Source organism: Erythrolamprus reginae, chromosome 8 (assembly GCF_031021105.1).
Source record: "Erythrolamprus reginae isolate rEryReg1 chromosome 8, rEryReg1.hap1, whole genome shotgun sequence".
NCBI classification, from domain to species: domain Eukaryota; kingdom Metazoa; phylum Chordata; class Lepidosauria; order Squamata; family Dipsadidae; genus Erythrolamprus; species Erythrolamprus reginae.
In genome coordinates, this window is record NC_091957.1 from 17622176 (window position 1) to 17645589 (window position 23414).

General features: G+C 45.4%; 1 protein-coding gene across 1 annotated transcript in view; it reads right to left on the bottom strand.

Annotated features, from left to right (window-relative positions):
- Nucleotides 1-216: 216 nt before the first annotated feature.
- EPHA8 (EPH receptor A8) overlaps nucleotides 217-23414 on the bottom strand; it is a 41240-nt gene continuing 18042 nt past the window's right edge. Inside the window, exons 3-16 of the mRNA XM_070759074.1 lie at nucleotides 22252-22407; nucleotides 20666-21001; nucleotides 15973-16097; nucleotides 15304-15466; nucleotides 14673-14769; nucleotides 13250-13317; nucleotides 10529-10654; nucleotides 9690-9875; nucleotides 9461-9522; nucleotides 7241-7450; nucleotides 6074-6223; nucleotides 5511-5701; nucleotides 3503-3658; nucleotides 217-1573 (exon numbers count right to left, since the gene is read on the bottom strand). Coding sequence (XP_070615175.1) covers nucleotides 1255-1573; nucleotides 3503-3658; nucleotides 5511-5701; nucleotides 6074-6223; nucleotides 7241-7450; nucleotides 9461-9522; nucleotides 9690-9875; nucleotides 10529-10654; nucleotides 13250-13317; nucleotides 14673-14769; nucleotides 15304-15466; nucleotides 15973-16097; nucleotides 20666-21001; nucleotides 22252-22407 — 2345 coding nt within the window. The 3' untranslated portion in view covers nucleotides 217-1254. The remainder of the gene's footprint in view (nucleotides 1574-3502; nucleotides 3659-5510; nucleotides 5702-6073; nucleotides 6224-7240; nucleotides 7451-9460; nucleotides 9523-9689; nucleotides 9876-10528; nucleotides 10655-13249; nucleotides 13318-14672; nucleotides 14770-15303; nucleotides 15467-15972; nucleotides 16098-20665; nucleotides 21002-22251; nucleotides 22408-23414) is intronic.

Genomic DNA, 23414 nt, shown 5'->3' on the forward strand with positions numbered 1-23414 from the left:
CTTTGGAGGGGTGGGTTGGAGTGGGGTGGGGAGTCGATTCAGGACCCCCATCCTGCAAGAAGTAAACAGGGAACAGCCTTGACTGGAAGAGATCTCCTTCGACAAGGAAGATGGCAACGAGGTTGTTGAGTCTTTCGTCTATTTGTTTGTTTATTTGCGTGTGTGTGCGCGAGAGAGAGAGAGAGAGAGAGAATGAGTTGTTCTTTTGTGTATGCCTGTGTATGCCTGTGTCTGTAGGAGAGACTGGTTCGTGTTGAGTTGTTCTTTTGTGTGTTTGTGTGTAAGAGAGAGTGGTTCATGTTGAGTTGTTCTTTTGTGTGTATGTGTGTGTGTGTGCATGTAAGCGAGACTGGTTTGTGTTAAATTGCTTGTGTGTTTGTGTGTGTGTGTATAAAAGAGACTGTTTCATGTTAAATTGTTCGTGTGTATGTGTGCAAAAGAGACTGGTTCATGTTGAGTTGTTCTTTTGTGTGTGTGTGTGAGAGAGAGAGAGAGAGAGAGAGAGGTTCATGTTGAGTTGTTTGTTTGTGTATGTAGGTGTGTGTGTGTAAGAAAGACTGGTTCATGTTGAGTTGTTCTTTTGTGTGTTTGTTTGTGTGTATGTATAAGAGAGACTGGTTTATGTTGAGTTGTTCTTATGTGTGTGTGTGTGAGAGAGAGTGTGTGTCTGGTTCAGCGTGCCACCCCTGAGTGATCCTGGAAGAATACCCTGTAAATCGAGAATCAACGACAGCACCAAGAAAACGATCCGGAGTCAATGGAAACGTGGTACAGAAGAGGGGACGTCTCCTCTCCCAAGGCTGGTGAGAATCCTGCTTTCCTCGGTGAGAGAGGAAGGGAGGGAGAGTGGTCAGAGCTGGGAACGCAAAGGGGGAGTGGGCTACGGGGGATGGATTTGGGTGGGCGCAGGAAGGAGAGTCTCAAGTTTTGGGGGGCTCCGGATACCCTGGAAGAAATGCAGAGAGTGCTCCCTGTTTTAGCCACACGTGGTCCCCGCGTTGGGCACCTCCAAGGGGAGTAGGGGTGAGGATAGAGAGGAGGGCTCCTTTCCGAAGCCCCTCGGTGAAGGTGCCGTCCAGACGTTATTGCAATCAGTGGCTTTAAATTTTTTTAAAAAAAGAGAAGTCCGTAAGAATCCACAGCGGTCGTCTCTGTTACTCGCAAAGTCCGTCTCGTACAGGAGACGCTCCCGTGTTCCCTATGCGCTATGTAGGGGCTCAAGTCTCAGAGTCATTCAGTCTGAAGGAGTCCACTCTAAGGAGGGATGGTTATAAAACAGGGCCTGGCCTGTTTCTGGGACCTCTTTCCAACCTCCTCGCGCCGAGCGGGTATCCCACCGCTGACACCACACAAAAGACTCTGGATGACTCCACAGTGGGGTTCTCTCCTGCGCAAAACCGTCCCGACTGTGAGTGGCCGCGGAGAAGAGCTCCACGGTCCCCCCAAAGGAGTTCTGGTCAGAGAGGTCTCCGGCAACCCATGGTGTTGAGAAGTTGGGACCCTCATGATCTGGATGCTGGTGAGGATCTTCCGCTGGTGGCCCGTCAGGCTGATCCCCAGGCTCTGCACATCTCTGGCAGAGGGGTGGGTGGGAGAAAGAGAAGGGGAGAGGGGGAGAAACAGAGGGAGGGAGGGAGAACAAGAGAGAGAAAGAGAGAGAATGTGGGGTGAGAGGGAGGGAAAGAGAGAGGGAGAACATGGGAAGAGGGAAAAGAGAAAGAGAAAGAAGGGAGGAAGGAAGGAAAGAAAGAAAGAAAAAAAGAAAGAAAGAAAAATGTGGGGGAGAGAGAAAGAGAAAGTAGAGAAGAGAGGGAGGGAGGGAGAAAAAGAGGGGAAAGAGGGGGAGAACATGGGAGAGAGGGAAAGAGAAAGAAAAAGAAAGGAAGGAAAAAAGGAAGAAGGAAGGAAAGGAAGAAAGAAAAAAGAGAATGTGGGAGAGAGATGGAGAGAGAGAAAGAGAAAGGGAGAGATGGAGAGGGAGAGAATGTGGGAGAGACAGAGAGGGTGAGAGAATGTGGGAGAGGGAGAAAGAAAAAGAGGGAGAGAGAAGGAAGGAAGGAAGAGGAGGGAGGGAGGGAGGGAGTATGTGAGAGAGATAGAGAGGGTGGGAGAATGTGGTAGAGGGAGAAAGAGAAAGAAAGAGAGAGGGGGAATAGAGAGGGAAAGAGAAAGAGATAATGTGGAGGAGACAGAAAGATAGAAGAGGGCAATGTGGGGAGGGAGGGGGAGAGAATGTGGAAGAAACAGAAAGAGTGGAGAACGTGCAGAGAAAGAAAGAAAGAAAGGGAAGGTGGGAGATAGAGAGAAATAGGAGGGAGAGGGGGAAAGAGAGAAAGACATAATGTGGGAGAGACAGAAAGAGAGGGGGGAGAATGTGGGGGGGAGAGAGAGAATGGGAGAGGAAAAAAGAAAAAGGGGAGAGAATGTGGGAAGGAGAGAAAGAGATGGGAGAATGTGGGAGGGAGAGAGGGAGAGAGAGAAAGGAGAAGAAAAAAGAAAAAGAATGAGAACGTGAGAGAAAGAGAGAGAATGTGGAAGAGAGAGGGGGAGAGACAGAAAGAGAAAAAGAGAAAAAAAGAAGAGGTAGAACAAGAGAGAGAAAGAGAGAGACAGAGAAAGAGAGAGAGAGAATGTGGGAGAGAGAGGGGGAAAGAGAGAACGAGAGAGAGACAGGGAGAGAGAGGGGGAGAGGCAGGGAGTAAGAGAAGCAGAATAAGCTAGAATTATTTGATCCTGAAGCAAGAAAAGGGCCTAATTATTTCATTCAACTTTGCCTTCTCCCGCTGCAGGTTTTAATATTTTATGGCCACGGAAAGAATTGTCGGTTTTCTGATGTTTTCCTAGCTTAAAAGGGCCGGGAGATTAAAGATTGTCAGTTTCCTTTGCCTCGCCTTGCAGGAAGAGGGGAGATTAGAGCAACCGGATAAGCTACAACCACCACCACCATCATTCTAACTTTCTAAGGCTTTGTAGTCCTTGATCCTTCTGGGTTCAGCGCGACTCAAACGCCTGAATGTCCAAATTAACCCCGGTTAAAGGCAAGCGGGGGAAGAAGGCAGGTTGTCTTTAACCTCTGCGAGAACATTTTTCTTCCAGGCGGAGGGAAGAACAAACCAGCATCTGGCCACCAATGATGGTTTGCACGGATCGGAATTTGATTCCTGCCAAACATCTCGGTGCAGAGGGAGAAATCCTTCTGGGGGCCTGCAGAATTGACCCTCAGGAGGTTCGCTTCAGCCTGGAGCGCCCCAGCCGCCTTGGAGTGCTTCAGGGTTGGGCTAAATGATCTCTGAGGTCCCCCACTTACTGCAAAAGACCCTCCCCTGCCCTGTGACAGCTCAAAACTAGAGGAAATGTTGACAGTTTTTTAATCAGATGGAGGTGAGGGGCAGGAGATAAGGCCCAACAGCTGGGGGGGGGGGAATCAGACATTGGCATTGCATGTTTTGCGTTATCGTGTTATTGCGGTGTGCGATGGCTTTCCCCTGTGCGCTCACTTTACTCGATATTCATGTGCATCACCATGCCGAGAGACGAATAGCCGCCCAGGGCGAAATTCTGCTGGTACCTTCCCAGCCGGATCGAGTCCAGCCATTCCTCCACAGAACCGCAGTGGGTGAAATCGATGTGGCTCCGTTCAGAAAGTGTTTGTGTGAACCTGCGGGCAAAAAAAATAAACAAAACAAAACAAGAGGTATGTGTGTGTGTGTGTGTGTGTGTGTGTGTGTGTAGGGGTGGGGGTTTGTCCGAGACTCTCTTTGGAGAAGGCGTGGGGTAGAAGCCCGGTCTGCCTACGTACACACAAATGGTCCTTTCTTTTTATCTTTGCTGGTAGACTGCTCCTCCCTAGAGAAGCTCTGCTGGAGTTCTCTTTATTCATTGTTCTGACTCTTGTGAGACTGGGTCGTTTCCCCCACCCACCCAGGAGGGGAGGGGAAAACCTTGGAAGTATTAAAAAATAAGAGCTGGACATTTGAGTGGGATGGTATAAGATCTGTTTTGAGCGAGGAGTTAGACTAGGTGACCTCTGAGGTCTCCTCTGACTCTATGATTCTACGCTCCATTTGGAAGCAAACCTTGTGGTTTGGGATTGGACCGCCCAAATCGGTGCCTATCAGCTCGTTTTGTCTCATTTAAACCTGTATTTCGCTCGTTTTTTATAAAATCCTTCGCATGTTGGGTAGGCGGTCCCCCCAAACTCCACCTTCGGCTCTTCGAAGCCTCCCGAGCAGGACACAATGAGGTCATCTGTACGGGATTCAGCTAGATGACCTACAAGGTCCCTTTGGGCCTGTTCATCCATATCTGGGCATACTTTGAACTTCACCTGTTGGGTGTCCCTTTAAGCCGCATGGCCTCGGAGCAACAGTTCAACGGATGGAGCTGAGTCTAAATTGCTAATCCCGATTTAAGAGTTTGCATACGACGGGGCGACTCAGCTGGGGAACACAAAGCTGTGACACGGTGTGCCGAAAGGGGCAACAAGCAGAGAAGCCAGAAAGAGCTTAATTACCAGGGATGGCGTGCCCCCAGGAAAGGGGGCGAGCAAGACAGAGGAAAAACCCAATTTGGTTCAAGGGATATGGGGAAAAATGAGGAGCTCTTTAGCCTCTTGGTTCAGGAATCGCCGATCGCCTGTAATTGCGGCGGCCAATTCGCAACGAGCTAACTCGCCGCCGCAGAGAACCTGGAGCGGACTTAATTACTGGGGATGGGGCGCCACCAGGAAAGGGGGTGAGCAAGACAGGGGAAAGCCCAATTCAGTTCAAGGGATAGGGGGGGGGAAACAAGGAGCTCTTTAGCCTCTCAGTTCAGGAATCGCCGATCGCCTGTAATTGCGGCGGCCAATTCTCAACGAGCTAACTTGCCACTGCAGAGAACCTGGAGCGGACTTAATTACCGGGGATGGTGTGTCCCCAGGAAAGGGGGCGAGTGAGACAGGGGAAAAACCCAATTTGGTTCAAGGGATATGGGAAAAAAATTAGGAGCTCTTTGGCCTCTTGGTTCAGGAATCGCCGATCGCCTGTAATTGCGGCGGCCAATTCTCAACGAGCTAACTCGCAGCCGCAGAGAACCTGGAGTGGACTTAATTACTGGGGATGGGGCGCCACCAGGAAAGGGGGCGAGCAAGACAGGAGGAAACCCAATTCAGTTCAAGGGATAGGGGGGAAAAAAACTAAGGAGTACTTTAGCCTCTCAGTTCAGGAATTGCTGATCGCCTGTAATAACGCTGGCCAATTCGCAACGAGCTGACTCGCCACCATGGAGAAGCTGGAGTGGGCTTAATTACCAGGGATGGGGTGCCACCAGGAAAGGGGGATGAACAACACAGGCAAAAAACCCAATTCGGCTCAAGGGATATGGGGAAAAAAACGAGGAACGCTTTAGCCTCTCGGTTCAGGAATTGCCGATTGCCTGTAATCGCAGTGACCAATTCGTGATGGGCTGACTTGCCACTGCTAATTCGCTGACTGTCAATGGTGGAGGGTTTGCGACGAGGTCCAACTTACCGGTTGAGCGTGGCTGTGCATTTTAGGTTCTGAGGGTTGCGAATGAGTTTGTCCAGGACGCCGAGGATCTGGGAGAACCGTGGCCTCTCGTCTGGTTCTTTCTGCCAACAGTTCAACATCAACTGGTGCAAGGCTACGGGGCAGCCCATGGGAGCCGGTAGCCGGTAGCCTTCCTCCACTGACTGGATGACCTGTGAAGGAAAAAGGGCGTTACTAGTATGTGAGTTGAACGCAGGAGAAATCGGGGTGGGCAGGCGGGAGAAATCAGGGTGTTTTTGTGTGTCTTTAGACAGCAGCAGGGGAGGAAGGGGTTCAGCTGGGGGTTACCACTATTGCGGCACACAACATTCCATGAATATGGTGGTTGTCCCCAATGTATGCCCCCCCTTAAAGCTCAGTCCCCAGGTGTGCCTTGTGTGCCTAGTGAAAGAAAGACAGGGTGCTCTCCTCTCGAATAGTCACTGTTCTCGCCTTCTCTCCACTCTCCTTGCTCGGAGATCAGGAGTGTATGGCCTCTGCACACACACACACACACACACACTACAGACCATCCTCACACTTACATCCTGATTTGTCATGTTCCAATATGGCCGCTCTCCGTAAGCCAACACCTCCCAGGTGACGATGCCATAACTCCAGACGTCGCTGGCTGACGAGAACTTCCGGAAGGTGATCGCTTCAGGAGCCGTCCACCGAACGGGGATCTTCCCTCCCTGGAATACAAAACAAGTGTGATATAGATGACCTCTAAGTTTCCTCCTTACATTTGGACCATTCCATTCCTAGAGGCCGGAGGAGAGCCTGGCATGGTCCACATGAGGTTTGAAAGGAAAAATTTCAGAGAAAAGAGCAATAAAGATTATTTAGGGGGCTGGAGGATAAAATATACAAAGAATGAGGTTTTTTTATTACCATTTCTGTGGGCGTGGCTTGGTGGGCGTGGCTTGGTGGGCGTGGCGGGGAAGGATAGTGCAAAATCCCCATTTCCACCTGTGCCAATCAGCTGGGACTTGTGGGTACAATTGTGGGTACGATTATGGTAATAAGTCAAACACTACTTCAAGGGTTGGTTCTAACGTTCCTCGCCACTGGTTTCTTCCCTCCTAGGCTGCGTGGCTAAGCACGCATCGCACACAGAAGGAGGAATCAGTAAAAAAACTAGCAAAAACCTCTATCCAAAAGAAATGGTGGTGTTGTGGAACTGGCTCAGTCAGTGCTGGTCTGTGAACTCCACCATCTTTTTTTTTTTTTTAAATGAATTTTTAATTTTTTTTAAAAAATAAATAATTTCTGGGAGAGGGAAGGGGTATTCCCCCTCCTTTTTTCTACTGAGCATGCACAGAAGCTGATTTACATAGCATTATGCATGTGTCAACATCTTAGTTTTGGCTTTTTTAAAAAGAAAACAACATTTTTTTTCAGCACCGCGCGGTGTTGGAAGAAATGAACCAGCAGTGAGGTAAGTTAGAAGCTAACCCTGGGAGGAACCCACTTTTGCACTACTTGTGAATATTTCTGGGCCGAATATACACACCGACAGAGGTGGCTGCAGCTAAGAAGCCCAACAGACGGAAAAAATAATAAATCTGCGGTGATTTGTGGGAACGCACAGGAAAGAGGAAGGAGGTGAAAGAGAAAGCCACAATATTTTCCCAGACAAAATGCTCCCAACGGAGCTGTTCCTTTTAGTCCATCCCACAAGACGGCAAGTCAAAATGGCCGACACTTACTGTGGTTGTGTAAGCCGCATCGGGAATGTCGTCCAGGACGCGCGAGAGGCCGAAATCCGAGACTTTACAAACCAGGTTGCCGTTAATGAGGATATTACGAGCCGCCAGGTCCCGGTGGACATAACCCAGATCGGAGAGATAGCGCATGCCGGCACCGATGCCCCTCAGCATGACCACCAGCTGGAGAACCGTAAACTGTCCGTCGTGTTTCTGGAGAGCAGGGGAGGGGGATAAAAAAACCCGAGCCGTGTGGATTTTTCTGGTCCAAGGGCACCTCGGCTAAACTGGCAACCCCTTCCTGCTCTCAGCAATTTTGAGGAGTTGCCCACTGCAGGAGCCAGGAAGGAGGCTGGGGAAATCACTACAGACCCTTCGCAGTCCTGGACATAAAGTGTTTCTATGTGATCGTCGCCGTAGTACATATTGCATGCCAAAACAAATAGAGATAAAGATTGGGTTTTTTTCCTCCTCCCGTGCCATCACTCTGCAGAACATTTAATTCCCCACTCTTGGCCAATAAAGAATTCTGTTTAGCTCTGTTCTATATTTTATTTTGCATTCTTCTTCTATTTTATCTTCTTTGTTCTCATGTTCTATTTTTTGCAAATTCTACTCTATTGTATATTCTCTGAATTCTGAATTCTATTCTATATTCTATTATTATTATTATTATTATTATTATTAATTAATTAATTAATTAAATTTGTATGCCGCCCCTCTCCGCAGACTCGGGGCAGCTCACAGCAACAATAGAAAACAATATACAATACAAATCTAATATTACAAAGTTAAAAACCCATAATTTAAAAAACATGCACACAACATACCATACATAAACTATATAGGCCTGGGGAAGATGTCTCAGTTCCCCCATGCCTGACGGCAGAGATGGGTTTTAAGAAGTTCACAAAAGGCAAGGAGGGTGGGGGCAATCCTAATCTCTGGGGGGAGCTGGTTCCAGAGGGTCGGGGCCGCCACAGAGAAGACTCCTCCCCTGGGTCCTGCCAGACGACATTGTTTAGTCGACAGGACCCAGAGAAGGCCAACTCTGTGGGACTTGACTGGTCGCTGGGATTCGTGCGGCAGAAGGCGGTCCCGGAGATATTCTGGCCCGATGCCATGAAGAGCTTTATACTATTCTTCTGTTCTATTCAAATTCAATTCTATATTCCTCTCCTGTCCTCTCTTCCTATTCTATTCTATTCTATTCTATTCTATTCCATTCTATATTCTATATTCTCTTCTATATTCTCTTCTCTTTTCTTCCCTTCTCTGTTCCTATTCTATTCTATTCTCTATTTTCAATCTTCTATTTTATTTTCTGTTTTCTTCTCCTCTCCTCTCTTTCTGCTCTGTTCTGTTCTATTCTATTTTCTCTTCTCCTCTTTTCCTATTTCTATTTTGTATTCTATTCTATTCTATTCAAATTCTATTCTATATTCTATTCCTTTCTATTATTCTATTTTGTCTTTTCCTGCATTCTATTGTTGTATTCTAATTCCTATTCCATTCCATTCCATTCTGCCATGGTGGTGTGGTGGTTAGAATGCAGTATTGAGGCTCACTCTGCCCACCGCCAGGAGTTCGATCGCGACCGGCTCAATGTCGACTCAGCCTTCTGTCCTTCCGCGGTGGGCAAAACAAGGACCTGGATTGTTGTGGGGGCAAGAGGCTGACTCTAAACCACTTAGAGGGGGGTGTGAAGCCCTGTGAAGCGGTATATAAGTCTTAAGTGCTATGGCTAGCTCTCCAACATGACACCTTGTTACATTTCTCCACAGTGCCCACTTTTTTTTGCTCTTTCCGTCTTTGATCGCTCTGGTGTGAAGAAAATCTTAGGGGGATTTTAGACTAGTTTGCTTAGCTTTAATTAATTGGATTTAGCTATTGTATTTTATTGTTGCTTTTTATACGTTGTAAGATGCCTCGAGTCCTCGGAGAGGGGCGGCATATAAATCCAATCAATCAATCAATCAATCAATCAATCAAATAAACAAATAAAATAAAATAAAATAAACAAATAAAATAAAATAAAATAAAATAAAATAAAATAAAATAAAATAAAATAAAATAAAATAAAATAAAATAAAATAAAATAAAATAAAATAAAATAAAATAAAATAAAATAAAATAAAATAAAATAAAATAAAATAAAATAAAATAAAATAAAATAAAATAAAATAAAATAAAATAAAATAAAATAAAATAAAAAAATCTTACCCGAAGGAAGGAATCCAGTGACCCATTTTCCATATATTCGGTCACAATCATCATTAGTTTACCTACAGGAGACATGAAGAGAGATTAAATGAAAGAGCCACCCTCCGGTCACATGATTGCCAATCCACTCCCACCTGGTCACATGGCCAGCAAGCCACACCCATAAAATAAGCCACGCCCACAGTGTAGTAGAAAAAATATTGCAGCCCCTTCACTGGAAATAACCTACTTTTGGTGACCACCCCTTCCAGATGGATCACGTTGGGGTGATCGAACCGGGCCATGATACTGGCTTCGCTGAGAAAATCTCGCCGTTGCTTTTCCGTGTAACCTGGTTTTAGGGCCTTAACTGCCACGGGGACCTCTCTCTTCCCAGGGATCTTCAGGCGGCCGTAACAAACCTCTCCAGATTCACCTGTCAGACGAGGGGGGGGAAAAGAATGATTGGTTCCGTGGTTATTATGGTGTGTTTCTCAATCACGGGAACTGGAAGACGGGAGGATTTCAACTCCCAGACTTGGCGCCGGTCAGTTTTCCCAGGTTTTGCAACATGACCAGCCAAGAGGTGGAAGAAGGAGGAGGAGGAGGAAGAGGAGGTGGAGGAGGAGGAAAGAAAGAAGAGAGGAAGATGATGGAGGAGGAGGAAGAAGAAGAAGAAGAAGGGGAAGAAGAAAGAAAGAAAGAAAGAAAAAAGAGAGAAAGGAGAGAGATGGAAGGTGATGGAGGAGAAGGAAGAAGAAGGAGAAGAAGGGGGAAAAAGAAAGAAAGAAAGAAAGAAAGAAAGAAGAGAGATGGAAGATGATGGAGGAGGAGGAAGAAGAAGGAGAAGAAGGGGGAAGAAGAAAGAAAGAAAGAAAGAAAGAAAGAAAGGAGATGGAAGATGATGGAGGAGGGGGAAGAAGAAGGAGAAGAAGGGGGAAGAAGAAAGAAAAGAAGGAAGAAAGAAAGAAAGAAAGAAAGAAAGAAAGAAAGAAGAGAGATGGAAGATGATGGAGGAGGGGGAAGGAGAAGGAGGTTGGTAATGAGAGACATTAAATTAATGATTCTTGAAGGAAGAAAGAGACTGACCTGAGCCGATCACTCTCTCGATTTTTATCCGAGATGCATCGATTTCCCGCATGACTTCGTGCACGCCCTGGCAGGGGTCTTCATAGGTGTGCGATTCCAGGTAAAATTTAGACTCGGGGAATTTAACTGTTTGGGGGGAGGGGGTTGCAGGTGAGAAGAGGCAGAAGCAGAATAGAATTAAAATTTGCTTCAATTCAAATTTCATGCCATTCACAAAAGGCGGGGAGAAGCATCCGTGGGGCCTCTCTAGGATTCCCCTGAGAGGAAGCAGCGCCGGAAAAGCTGGGGAGAAGCCTTTGTGGGGCCTCTAGGAATCTCCTGGGAAGAAATAGGGCCGGAAAAGGTGGAGAGAAGCCTCCGTGGGGCCTCTCTAGGAATCTCCTGGGAGGAAATAAGGCTGGAAAAGGCAGAGAGAAGCCTCCATGGGGCCTCTCTAGGAATCTCCTGGGAGGAAGCAGGGCCGGAAAAGGTGGGGAGAAGCCTCCATGGGGCCTCTCTAGGAATCTTCTGGGAGGAAACAGGACCTCCACCCTCCCTGTGGTTTCCCCAATCGCACACATTATTTGCTTTTACATTGATTCCTATGGGAAAAATTACTTCTTACAAACGTTTCTACTTAAGAACCTGGTTACAGAACAAATTAAGTTCATAAGTAGAGGTACCACTGTATTATTACTATTACTATTACTATTACTATTACTATTACTATTACTATTACTACTATTACTACTACTACTACTACTACTACTATTACTATTAAGATTTATATGCTGCCACTCTCCGAGGACTCGGGGCGGCTTACAACATATAAAAAAATAGTATACATCGAGATGCAGTTACCGTAATTTGAATTAAAAGTTACATTTAAAAACCAAAAAAGCTATTAAACATATAGGTCGTTCTTGACTGGCAACTGCAACGCAGCCTAACATTTCAGTTCCTGAGGGAGGCAATTGCTAAGTAAGTTTCTCTCCCGTTTTATTACCTTTCTTGTCGCACTTGTTAAACACATCCCTACAGTGGTTCAATTAGTGACACCATCGTTAAGCGAACCCAGTTTTGCTTATCGGAAGGTCGCAAAAAGGGTTCGCGTAACACACACACCCTTCGGGGACGCCACAACCCTGTCATAAGTACAAGTCTGTAGCTGAGTTTCTCTGGATTTTAATCATGGGAACATGGGGAAGTAGAGGTACAAGAGATGGAAAATACAGTAGAAAATATAAGGAAAATTAGGAATACAGTGGTACCTCATCATACGAACATAATTGATTCCAGGAGGAGGTTCGTAAGGTGAAAAGTTCGTAAGATGAAACAATGTTTCCCATAGGAATCAATGTAAAAGCAAATAATGCGTGCAAATCCTTCAGGAAAATCCCAAACTTTAGAAGGGAGGTGAACAGAGGGCAGGGAGGAGCAGCTAAAGGGGGCAGGTGGAAGAAGCAAGGCTAGGCTAAAGGGTGAGTGGGAAGGAAGAAAGGCAAGGGGGGCGCCCCTCCCTTTTCTTTCTTCAAAAGACACCGTTTCAGTGCCTTTGCAAGCATGCAAAATCTTTACTCCTCCAAGCTGCCCCTCCCTTTTCTGTCTTCAAAAGACACCGTTTCAGTGCCTTTGCAAGCATGCAAAATCTTTACTCCTCCAAGCTGCCCCTCCCTTTTCTGTCTTCAAAAGACACCGTTTCAGTGCCTTTGCAAGCATGCAAAATCTTTACTCCTCCAAGCTGCCCCTTCCTTTTCTTTCTTCAAAAAAGGGGAAAAAAGAAACCCCTTCATCCCAGCAGCAGCTGCTTGGGTTCGTAAGGTGAAAATAGTTCGGAAGAAGAGGCAAAAAAATCTTAAACACCGGGTTCGTATCTTGAAAAGTTCGTTAGAAGAGGCGTTCGTAAGATGAGGTACCACTGTACAAGAATTAGGGAAATGAGAAGGAAAATATTACATAAGTGGTATTTTACTCCCGTTCAACTCGCACACTTTCAGCAGAAGGTCAGGGGTAATTGTTGGCACGGGTGTCAAGATAAAGGAGTGTTTATGCATATGATTTGGGAATGCCCCATAGTGCAGGAATTTTGGCAAAAAGTGCAAGAGGACACTAATAGAATGTTAAATATACAATGGACAATCACTAAGGAAATGGCAATATTAGTTAAAAGTAATGCGATGGGAGAATTTAGGGAAATAAAACAAGCAGCAATAGAAAGCGCTCAGGCGGTAATAGTTTTGGGTTGGAAGGATGCGACAAAATGGACAATGCAAAATTGGTATAGGTACATGGTGGACCATATTCAACTTGAAATGATGGATAAAAGGATAAATTTGGATAATGAAACTGACTTGAGACAACTGATGGGATGGTGGGACAAGGTAAGAAGATATATGACGAGTAGAATCCGAGACCAAGCTACAAGAAATAAATTGGAATCACTCTATAATATGTAAATAGATATATTGCTCTTGGGTCAAAGTGGGTCATATAAGAAACACCCCCAATTTGGTGGTGGGGTATGTGTGTTTGTCGGGTGGTGAGCACTTTTCACCAAGCACTGTTTTATGCTGTGTGTATATTAAACTTGCTAAAATTCAATAAAAATGTTTTTTTTTTTAAAGGAACATGGAGAAGCTACAAAGGGTGAAAACGGTCATTTTTTTCAGTGACGTTGTAATTTGGAATGGTCACTAAGTGAAGCATTGTAAGTCAAGGTTTAAATGTTTTTCTTGAACTTACCCTGCCCGTTCTGGTAATGCATTTTCTCCTCATCGGGATCTTGGAAAGCCTTGCTGTAGCCACAATGCCTGTTGTGAGCAGGAGGAAGAAAGGGACAATGTTGTGAACGACAACATGCCCTCCTCCTTCCCTCACCGTGCAAACTTCTTAACGGTTAATCCAGGGAGTGCTTCCAATTCAGATTCATTCCTCCCTACTCAAAGATCATATTTTGCTGGTTTGGATCGATTCGTGCGAACTGGTAGCAGCGATCCTGCAGATGGGACCCACCCTCACATACCCGTCCCTACCCATCTGCCCCAGCACTATGTTGCCCTATTTCTGCATGTTTTGCAAATGCGCGCATACGTGCAAAGCTTGCATGGTCGCATTTGCAAATCGGTAGGGAAGAGAAGGGAATACCACCTATGTCCCCACCCCACCACCCCACGAGACCACCACCCCAACCACAACGAAATGAGGTTGTTAAACGGGGGGAGCACACTGCAACAGGAGAGAAGCATAGTTGGGTCAAAGGTGAAGATTCCTCCTGGCAATGGATCTGGGGGCAGTGAGTCATTTTGGGGATGGTGCACGGACTTCAAGTCGCAGAATTCGCCAGCCAGAATGGGAAGGAGGGAGAGGGTTAAAGGAGAGAGGGATGAACGGAGAGAGGGAGGGAAGGGAGGGAGGGAAGGGAGCGAGGGAGCGAGGGAAGGGAAGGGAAGGAAGGAACAAAGGAAGGAGGGAAGGAACAAAGGAAGGAACGAACGAATGAAGGAATGAAGGAATGAAGGAACGAAGGAAGGGTGGAAAGTATACTGTGATGGAAAATGAGAGTGAGAGCAAGAGAGAGCAAGAGAGGGGAGAGAGAGAGAAAGAAGGAAGGAGTAAGGAAGACAGGCAAAGGATCAAACAGGGATGGATAAAGGGATGAAAGGAGGGAGAGCAGAAGGAGGGAGGAAGAAATAGCAGGTGGGAGGGAGAGATGAATAGTGAGAGGGAGGGAGGGAGAAAGGAGGATGGAGGGAAGGAAATAAGAAGCGAGGAAAGGAGGAAGGAAGGCAGAATAGAGGGAGGGAGAAGGGGCAGATTGGAAGGAGCGATGAAAGATGGTGAAATAACAGGTGGAGAGAAAAAAGGAAGGAAGGAAACGGATGGATGGAGCGGGGGAAGACAGATGGAGAAAGAACACTCCGCAGTGTTTACAACAGACACAGAGAAAGTGAATCTTAATTAAAGCCTAATCAAGGAAGGGCAGGTTGGTTCATTCTAGGGAATATCAGTCAATCTGGAATAGTGAATTTATGTCCCTTCGGACACTGACCAAGATCGGCATCTTATTGAATGGCCAAACGCCATCATCAGAGCATCCCAGGTCATCAAAGAAGTGGAATCCCTCAGATGAGACACCCACCCACCCCCGGAACCTGGAAAACCCTACCTCTTCTTGCAAATGAGGAGCAGAAACAGGGCTACCAAGCCGCTGAAGAGTGTCAGGCAGACCCAGACCACAGTCATGGTGTCATATTGGGGGACTACTGGGGGGAAAAAGGAAAAAGGAAAGAGGAGATTTGAGCCACAACAGACCTGGCACTGGTCAGTTTCCCCATGTTTTGCAAGGTGGGCAGCCAAGAGATGAAGAAAGAAGAAAGGGGGGAGGAGGAGGGGAAGAAGAAGAAGAAGAAGAAGAAGAAGAAGAAGAAGAAGAAGAAGAAGAAGAAGAAGAAGAAAGAGAGAGAGAAAGAGAGAGAAAGAGAGCCAGAAGCATGCAAAGAAAGCATTGCATTGGGGAAGAATTCTTGCTGAAAATAAAAAGAGGAAGATAAGAACAAAACCTCCACTTGCAAAGCAATATGATGATTTTTAAAGCGCACAAGTGGGATGTGACAAAAAAAGCCCCCCTCCCTCTCCCCCCAAGTCAGGATCTCTTTTTTCTCGCTTTGGGAATCTGCGTCCTAAGCTGGGAAAGCATCTTCCTTCCAGCCATGCAGTTGCTCCCGGGGGGGATCTCCTTGTGCCCCCACCACCACCACTGCCCCCTCCCCAGGCTCTCCCTCTCTATTGTATCTCACTTGCTTTGGCTGTCTCGACCTCCAGGGCTTCGCTGAACTTGCCACAGCCAGCCGACGTCCGGGCTCGGACCTGAAAGATGTAGCGGGTGGCCGGTCTCAGGCCAAAGACGGTGGTCCGGTTGCCCTTGGACTTCAGGGTGGAGTAGCTCTGCATTTCCTTGTCCTGGGGGGGGGAGAAGAGAGGATCAGGGGATGGGCCTCAAACACCCCCAAAACCCTGAGTGGAGAGGGGTCGATTATCTGGTACAATCCTGCCAAAATCCATATGCCCTCCCTCAATTTCCTCTTTCTTTCCTCCCTCCCTTCATTCCCTCTCTACCCCCTTTCACCCACTCTCATCTTCCTTCTTTCCTTCCTTCCTTTCCTTCCTCCCTCTCTCATTCCATTCCCTCTTTCCTTCCTTCTTTCCTCCCTCTCTCATGTTGCCGATATGAAGCTCCTCATAAACAACTGGATTTCTTTTGAAGCTTGGCTCATGCCAATACGAAGCTCCTAATGAATAACCGGATTCCTTTTGAAGCTTGGCTCGTGCCCACAGGAAGTTCTTAATAACTAACTGGATTCCTTCTGAAACTTGGCTTGAGGCTCATGATTTTATCAGGGCATTCAATCGGAACCCTGACATTCTACTCCCCTCTCCCCCACTTCAGGGTGGGGAACGAGCCTTACCTTCTCGTAATATTTAATTTCATATTCCAGAATAATGCCGTTTGGCTGCTCCGGCTGGGACCACAGGAGGGTGACGCTGTTCTGACCCACATTTTGCTGGTCGATTGCCGCCACTTGGGAAGGCGCTGTGGAGAGAAAGCAGAGAAAAACTGAGCCAGAGAAGAAGAGGAAGAGAGAAGAAGCCCCACCCACATCCCTTTCCCCCCAGGTGGCATGCAAATGAAGGGGTCGTAAGCTCAGGACTGCCGATATTTTTTTTCAAGGCACATCGTGAGTTCAAACGGTCACTAAGCAAGCAGTCATGAATTGAGGATAACCCGTAGGGAACCCTAGAGCACTTATTCAGAAGTGGAACGTCTGATTGAGAAAATTATAATAGCTCCCTTTCTCTCTCTCTCTCTTTCTGTTTCTCTCTTTCTCACTCTCTTTCTTTCTTTCTCTTTCCTTCTCTTTCTTTTTCTCTCTTCCTCTCTCTCTTAAATTCTCTCTCTTTCTCTTTCTCTCTCTCTTCTCTCTCTCTTGCATTCTCTCTTTCTTTGTCTTTCTTTTCTTTCTCCCATGTTCTCTCCCTCTTTCTTTGTTTTTCTTTCTCTCTTTTGCATTCTCTCTCTCTCTCTTTCCTGTCTCTACCATGCTCTCTCCCTTTTTCTTTCTCTTTTCTTCTCTCTCTCTTGCATTATCTTTCTCTTTCTTTCTCTATCTTTCCTCTCTCTACCATGTTCTCTTTCTTTCTCTTTCTTTCTCTTCTCTTTCTCTTCTCTTTCTCCCTCTCTCTTGCATTCTCTTCCTCTCTCATTCCTCTCTCTCCCACTTTCTCTCCCTCTTTCTCTCTCTTTTTCTTTCTTTCTCTCTCTCTCCTGCATTCTCTCTCTCTCTCTTTCTCTTTCTCGCTCTCTCTCCCCCTCTCTCCTTTTCAAAAGTCTCCCCTTGGCTTGCAGGATTAGTGCAAATTAATTCAGAGGGATTGGTTGCATGCCACAAATTGGGCCTTATTTTTTTAAAGTCCTCTTTTTTTTAAAAAAAAAGTCTTTTTAAAAATTACTCTCTTTTTTTTAAGTCTTTATTTTTTTAAAAAAGTATTTTTTTAAAACTACTGTACTCTCTTTTTTTAAAAAGTCTTTTTTTAAAAAGAAAAAAAATCTTTAAAAAAAAGAATATATGTATGTATACTGTTTCTTGGATGATGATTCCCCTCCAAGTTGGCAATGTGAGCCGCTACCTCGATGGGAGAGAGATACCGAGAGACGTCTCTGTAGATGTGGGAAGATGGTGAGCGATGCAGAGGGTGGGACGTGTTTCCCATTTAATGCAAGAAATGCAAGGTGACCTTGGCACATCCCTCTCTTCTCTCTCTCTCTCTCTCTCTCTCTAGCCTCCTGCTTCGCTTTGCTTTTTCTTTTTTTTATAAACCAGTTTTACTAATTAAGCAAAATAAACAAGTGGGGGGAAACACCAAAGATGGGACAAGCTACACCTCAATGTGCAGAAAATGAATTTTGCACTGGCGTGATGGGTAAAATTAAAATAAAAAGTTTTTTTTAATAGAAAAAAAAGGACTTGCATCGAAAAATATTTTTAATGTATTTTTTTTTAAAGGTTATAGTAGTCTCTTTCTCTCCCCCCCTTCTTCCTTCCCTCTTTCTCTCCTTCCCTCCCTTCCTCCCTACTTTCATGTTTCCTTCCTTCCATCTATCTTTCTTTTTCCTTTCTTCCATCTTTCTTTTTCCTTCCTTCCCTCTTTCCATACATCCATCCTTCTTGTTCCTTCCATGTTTCTTTCTTTCTCCTTCCTTCTTTCTTATCTTTCTTTCCTCCTTAATTTCTTCCTTCCATTTCCCCCTCCTTTCATAATTTCCCTCCCTCCCCTCCCTCCCTCTTTCTTTCTTTCTTTCTTTCTTTTCTTTCTTTCTTTTTCTTATTTCCTTCCTTACTTCCTTTTTCTGTCTGTCTTATTGTCTCTTTCCTCTTTCTTTCTTTCTTTCTTTCTTTCCTTCATTCTTTCTTTATCTTTTTGTCCTATTGCCTTCCTTTGTTCCTTCCTTACTTCCTTCTTCTTTCTGTCTTATTGTCTCTTTCTACTTTCTTTCTTTCTTTCTTTCTTTCTTTCTTTGTCTTTGTGTCTTATTGCCTTCCTTCCTTCCTTCTTTTTTCTTTTTGTCTCTTTCTTTCTTTTTTTTCTTTCTTTCCTTCTTTCCTTCTTTCTTTCCACTCCACTAATTTTTATACGATTATCTCTCATCCATGTTTAGATTTAGTGTTTTATGATTTTGTTGGTTATGAAAATTACTCAGCACCCATTTCAGGCCAAACAGCTCTGGGCAGCCTATAGCATGAAATTGTTTTTTAAAAAACCATTTAAACCATCAGATATAAAATAATAAAGCAGATAAAAGAGATGCATTTTAAAAGGTCTTTTCCCCCTCTCCAAATTAAAAGTAGGTTCTCGTTTCTGTTATCTGCTTTGTTATCTTATATCTGATGATTAAAAAAAACCAAATTAAATAATTTCATGTTATAGGCCTCTCGGTTTTCAAAACTTTAGGCAGAGGCTAAAAATCGAAAAAGCGTTAGCAAATGAGCACAGTTTTCCAACAAAGAATGGAGAAACTGAAAGACAGGAGACGGGAAATTAATCCAATTAATTGAAGTTAATTTTTTAGGACAAGGGAAGAAAAGGCATCTCTTTATCTGCTATTCATTTCTCTCTTTGTCCTCCAGAATCGAAACAAGCCGCCGTTACAAATCTTGCAATATTTTTTTACACACTGTGCTACGTTTATACTTTGGGTTAGCAAAGGGAGGGCGGATATTTTAGAGGGAAAAAAACGGCACTCTTAAATTGAAGAACAGCTTGGGGTCACCAGAGAAATGTAAAAAAAAATGGCTTAATAAGACTCCCGCCGTGAAAATTGCCCATCCGCCATTAAGAATTATTGAGAAAGTGATTGCACCATAAAAGAGGGAATAACATTAAAAAATAAATAAAAATAAAACAAAAATAATTCAGCCAAGCAGCATGCAAGTTGCCGGATTTCTGTTTTTTTTCTCCCGGCCATTAAATAATAACAATTAGGGTAAAACGATTCCCACCAGAGCAGCTAATACTGTAAATGATTGCCATTAATAGCTACAATTAAGGCTGCAATCTGATAACCGCGGAACTGGTTTGATTTGTGATTTTGTGGAAATAATCCCTTCGCCCAAGCTGGCCCTGTTTCCGTTCGAGCGGTTGGGGAGGATGTCCTCGGCAGCGGAAAGGTGAATTCTCAACCGTCTTTCCTTGAAAGTAGTTGCAGAACGGGGTGTGGTAGGATGGGAAGGGGCCTTGGAGGTCTTCTAGTCCAACCCCCAATTCTCTATCTATCTATCTATCTATCTATCTATCTATCTATCTATCTATCTATCTATCCATCCATCCATCCATCCATCCATCCATCTATCTATCTATCTATCTACTCTGTCTACTTTATCTATCTATCTATCTATCTATCTATCTATCTATCTATCTATCTATCATCTATCTATCTTTATCTATCTTCCTGTCTTCCTGTCTGTCATCTGTCTGTCTATCTATCTCATCATATCTATCTATATCTATGTACCTCTAACTTCCTCTCTCTATCTAATTAGCTATAACTATTATTATTAATATTATGATTATATATTTTATCTATCATCTATCTATCTTTCTATCTTTCTATCTGTCTTTCTATCTTTCTTTCTATCTATCTATCTATCTATCTATCTATCTATCTATCTCTGTCTTCCTGTCTGTCATCTATCTGTCTATCTGTCTGTCTATCTCATCATATCTATCTACCTCTAGCTTCCTCTCTCTCTCTAATTAGCTATAACTATTATTATTAATATTATTGTATCTTTTATCTACCATCTATCTATCTTTCTATCTTTCTATCTATCTATCTTTCTATCTTTCTATCTATCTTTCTATCTTTCTATCTTTCTATCTTTCTATCTTTCTATCTTTCTATCTATCTATCTATCTATCTATCTATCTATCTATCTATCTACCTATCTCTGTCTTCCTGTCTGTCATCAATCTGTCTATCTGTCTGTCTATCTTTGTCATCATATCTATCTACCTCTAGCTTCCTCTCTCTCTCTCTCTCTAATTAGCTATAACTATTATTATTAATATTATCATATCTTTTATCTACCATCTATCTATCTTTCTATCTCTATCTATCTTTCTATCTTTCTATCTTTCTATCCTTCTATCTTTCTATCTTTCTATCTTTCTATCTTTCTATCTTTCTATCTTTCTATCTTTCTATCTTTCTATCTTTCTATCTTTCTATCTTTCTATCTATCACTATCTCTAGCCTTCTATCTGTATCTAATAAGCTATATCTATTATCATAAGTATAGGAAGAAAGGGGGAGAGGAAGGACAATAGTACAGAATAACAGAAGGGACCTTGGGGGTCATGTAGTCCAACCCCTGCTTAAGCCGGAAACACTACCGTTCTGGACATATGGCTGCGCCAGTGGTGGGTTGCTCCTGGTTCGTCAAACTGGTAGCGGCAGAAGCAAGCATGTGCACGAACCCGTAGCGGCAGCTTTCAGAACCCGCTACTGACCCACAACTTCTGAAGGCAAGTTCTGCTCCACCGATTCAATGGATGGTCTTGAACGTTGGTTTTACCTCAAGCTGGGTGGGTTTCTTCTCCTACCTGCCTGGTTCGTGGTGATGTTGACGGCCACAAATCTCGGAGACTGGAAGCTCAAGTCGGAGACGCCGTTCACGGCCTCCACCGAGAAGGAATAATTGGTGTGCGCCAGAAGGTTGGAGATGGAGAGAGAGCCTTGGGCCAGATTCATCTGCTGGGGGAGGAAGCGGATCCCGGAGCCGCAGGATTCGCAGTGCCCCCCTCCCCAGGTGCAGCGGTGGCAGATCACATTGTAGGTGACGTCTTGGCGCCCTCCTGTATCCGGCGGAGGGGCCCAGTCGAGGGTCACGGTCGTGCCGTTCACACTTGAGAGTAGGTTCATGGGAGCCGAAGGAGGACCTGGAGGAGTTCCAAAGAAGCCAAGAGTCAAGGGGGAAGTCAACTGGGGGGTCCCAATAGAAGGGTGGCAGGGTCAGGCCTTGAGGGATGGAGGGAAGAGATGCTGGCTAGGAATGGACAGATAAGAGAGGGCCTGGTCCATAGATACATAACGGGGTAGGGAAAGCAAGGAGATGCTATTCGGGGACATGGTGAGATAAGAGGCTGCTTAGCCTTCAGCTGTACGATAGATAGACAAAGAGGGGAGAACGGCTGACTTGAGAATTTGATCCTGGGATTAAGTTAAATCAAGCCTACGTTTACACACAGACACACACAGAAGGGGGGGAGAGAGGGAGGGAGGGAAAAGAAGGAAGGAGGAGTAGAAAGAAGGATAGAGGAAGGAAGGAAGGTAGGAATGGAGGGAGGGAGGGAAAAGAAGGAAGGAGGAGTAGAAAGAAGGATAGAGGAAGGACGGAAGGTAGGAATGGAGGGAGGGAGGGAGGGAAAAGAAGGAAGGAGGAGGAGAAAGAAAGATAGAGGAAGGAAGGAAGGTAGGAATGGAGGGAGGGAGGGAAAAGAAGGAAGGAGGAGGAGAAAGAAGGATAGAGGAAGGAAGGAAGGTAGGAATGGAGGGAGGGAAAAGAAGGAAGGAGGAGGAGAAAGAAAGATAGAGGAAGGAAGGAAGGTAGGAATGGAGGGAGGGAGGGAAAAGAAGGAAGGAGGAGGAGAAAGAAGGATAGAGGAAGGAAGGAAGGTAGGAATGGAGGGAGGGAAGGAAGGAAAAGAAAGACAAGAGAGGGAGACAGAGAAAGGAAGGAAGAAGGAAAGAAAGGGGAGGAAGAGAGGGAGAGAGGGAAAGAAAAAGAGGGGGGGAAGAGAGACGGACAGACAAAAGCTTGTGATCTTGCTTGGTGTTTGGGGGGGGGTTGTTTTTTGTTTCCCCCCAAAATACCAGTTTCTTTATTTGCTGTTTAGTCCTGCTGTTTCTTAAATTATTTTGGGTTGCCCTACTCTCCAGCAGGTAAACCCAGAAGAAAAATCATCAACCCCTTCACCCCATGAACTGGAGGGAGAACTGCTTCATTATCAGGGAATTTGCAACTGGAAGCAAAACGCAATTGACGAAGTTGAAATCTAGCAAATTGCAAACGGAAGAACAATGCAACCAATTCCTTGGAACTGGCAAATTCAGGAACCCGAAGGGAGACCCAACGGGGGAAGGTGAAGCGGAGGAATTTAAAAAAAACGAGGAGAGAAGAAATACGTACGCGTGCAAGCCGCCGAAGGGGGATCCTGGGGCGCACGGTAAAAGGTGTTTTCACAGCGACACACCTGCGCGGCCAGGGTGTCGGAGTAGCTGTTAAAGGGACATCTGGCACACAGCTGGTCTCCGGGAGAAGATTTATAAAACCCAACTTGGCAGGCTGGAGAAGAGAGGAAGCAAAAGGGAGGAGTGGGGCAGGAGGAAGGAGGAGGAGGAGGAAGAGGAAGAAGAAGCGGAGGAGGAAGGGGAGGAGGAGGAGGAAGAGGAAGAAAAAGGAGGAGGTGGGGGGGAGGAGAAGCAGAAGGAGGAGGAAGGGGAGGAGGAGAAGAAAATAAGAAGAAGAAGAGGAGGAAGAGGAAGAAGAGGAGCAGGATGAAGAGGAAGAGAAAAGAGGAGGTGGGGGAGGAGGAGGAGGAAGGGGAGGAGGAGAAGAAAATAAGAAGAAAAGGAGGAGGAGGAGGAGGAGGAAGAAGAGGAAGAGAAAAGAGGAGGTGGGGAAGGAGGAGGAAGGGGAGGAGGAGAAGAAAATAAGAAGAAAAGGAGGAGGAGGAGGAGGAAGAAAAGAAGAAGAGGAAGAGAAAAGAGGAGGTGGGGAAGGAGGAGGAAGGGGAGGAGGAGAAGAAAATAAGAAGAAGAAGAAGAGGAGGAGGAGGAGGAGGAGGAGGAGGAGGAAAATAAGAAGAGGAGGAAGAGGAAGAAGAGGAGGAGGATGAAGAGGAAGAAGGAGGAGGAGGTGGGGGATGAGTAGGAGCAGAAGGAGGAGGAGAAAAGAAGAAGAGGGGGGAGGAAGAAGAAGAGGAGGAGGAGGAGGAGGAAGAAGAAGGTGAAGGTGGGGGGAGGAGGAGCAGAAGGAGGAGGAGAAAAGAAGAGGAGGAAGAGGAAGAAGAGGAGGATGAAGAGGTGGGGGAGGAGCAGAAGGAGGAGGAGAAAAGAAGAGGAGGAAGAGGAAGAAGAGGAGGAGGAAGAGGTGGGGGAGGAGCAAAAGGAGGAGGAGAAAAGAAGAGGAGGAGGAGGAGGAGGAGGAGGAGGAGTAAGAAGAGTCATAAGTCCGTTGTAACTTCGAATGGTCACTAAATGAACCAATTGTAAGTCCAGGACTATCTCTGTAAAAAAATGAAGGGAGCCAAAAACGTTTTCAGTGTATTATTCTTATTTTTTCCCAAATGC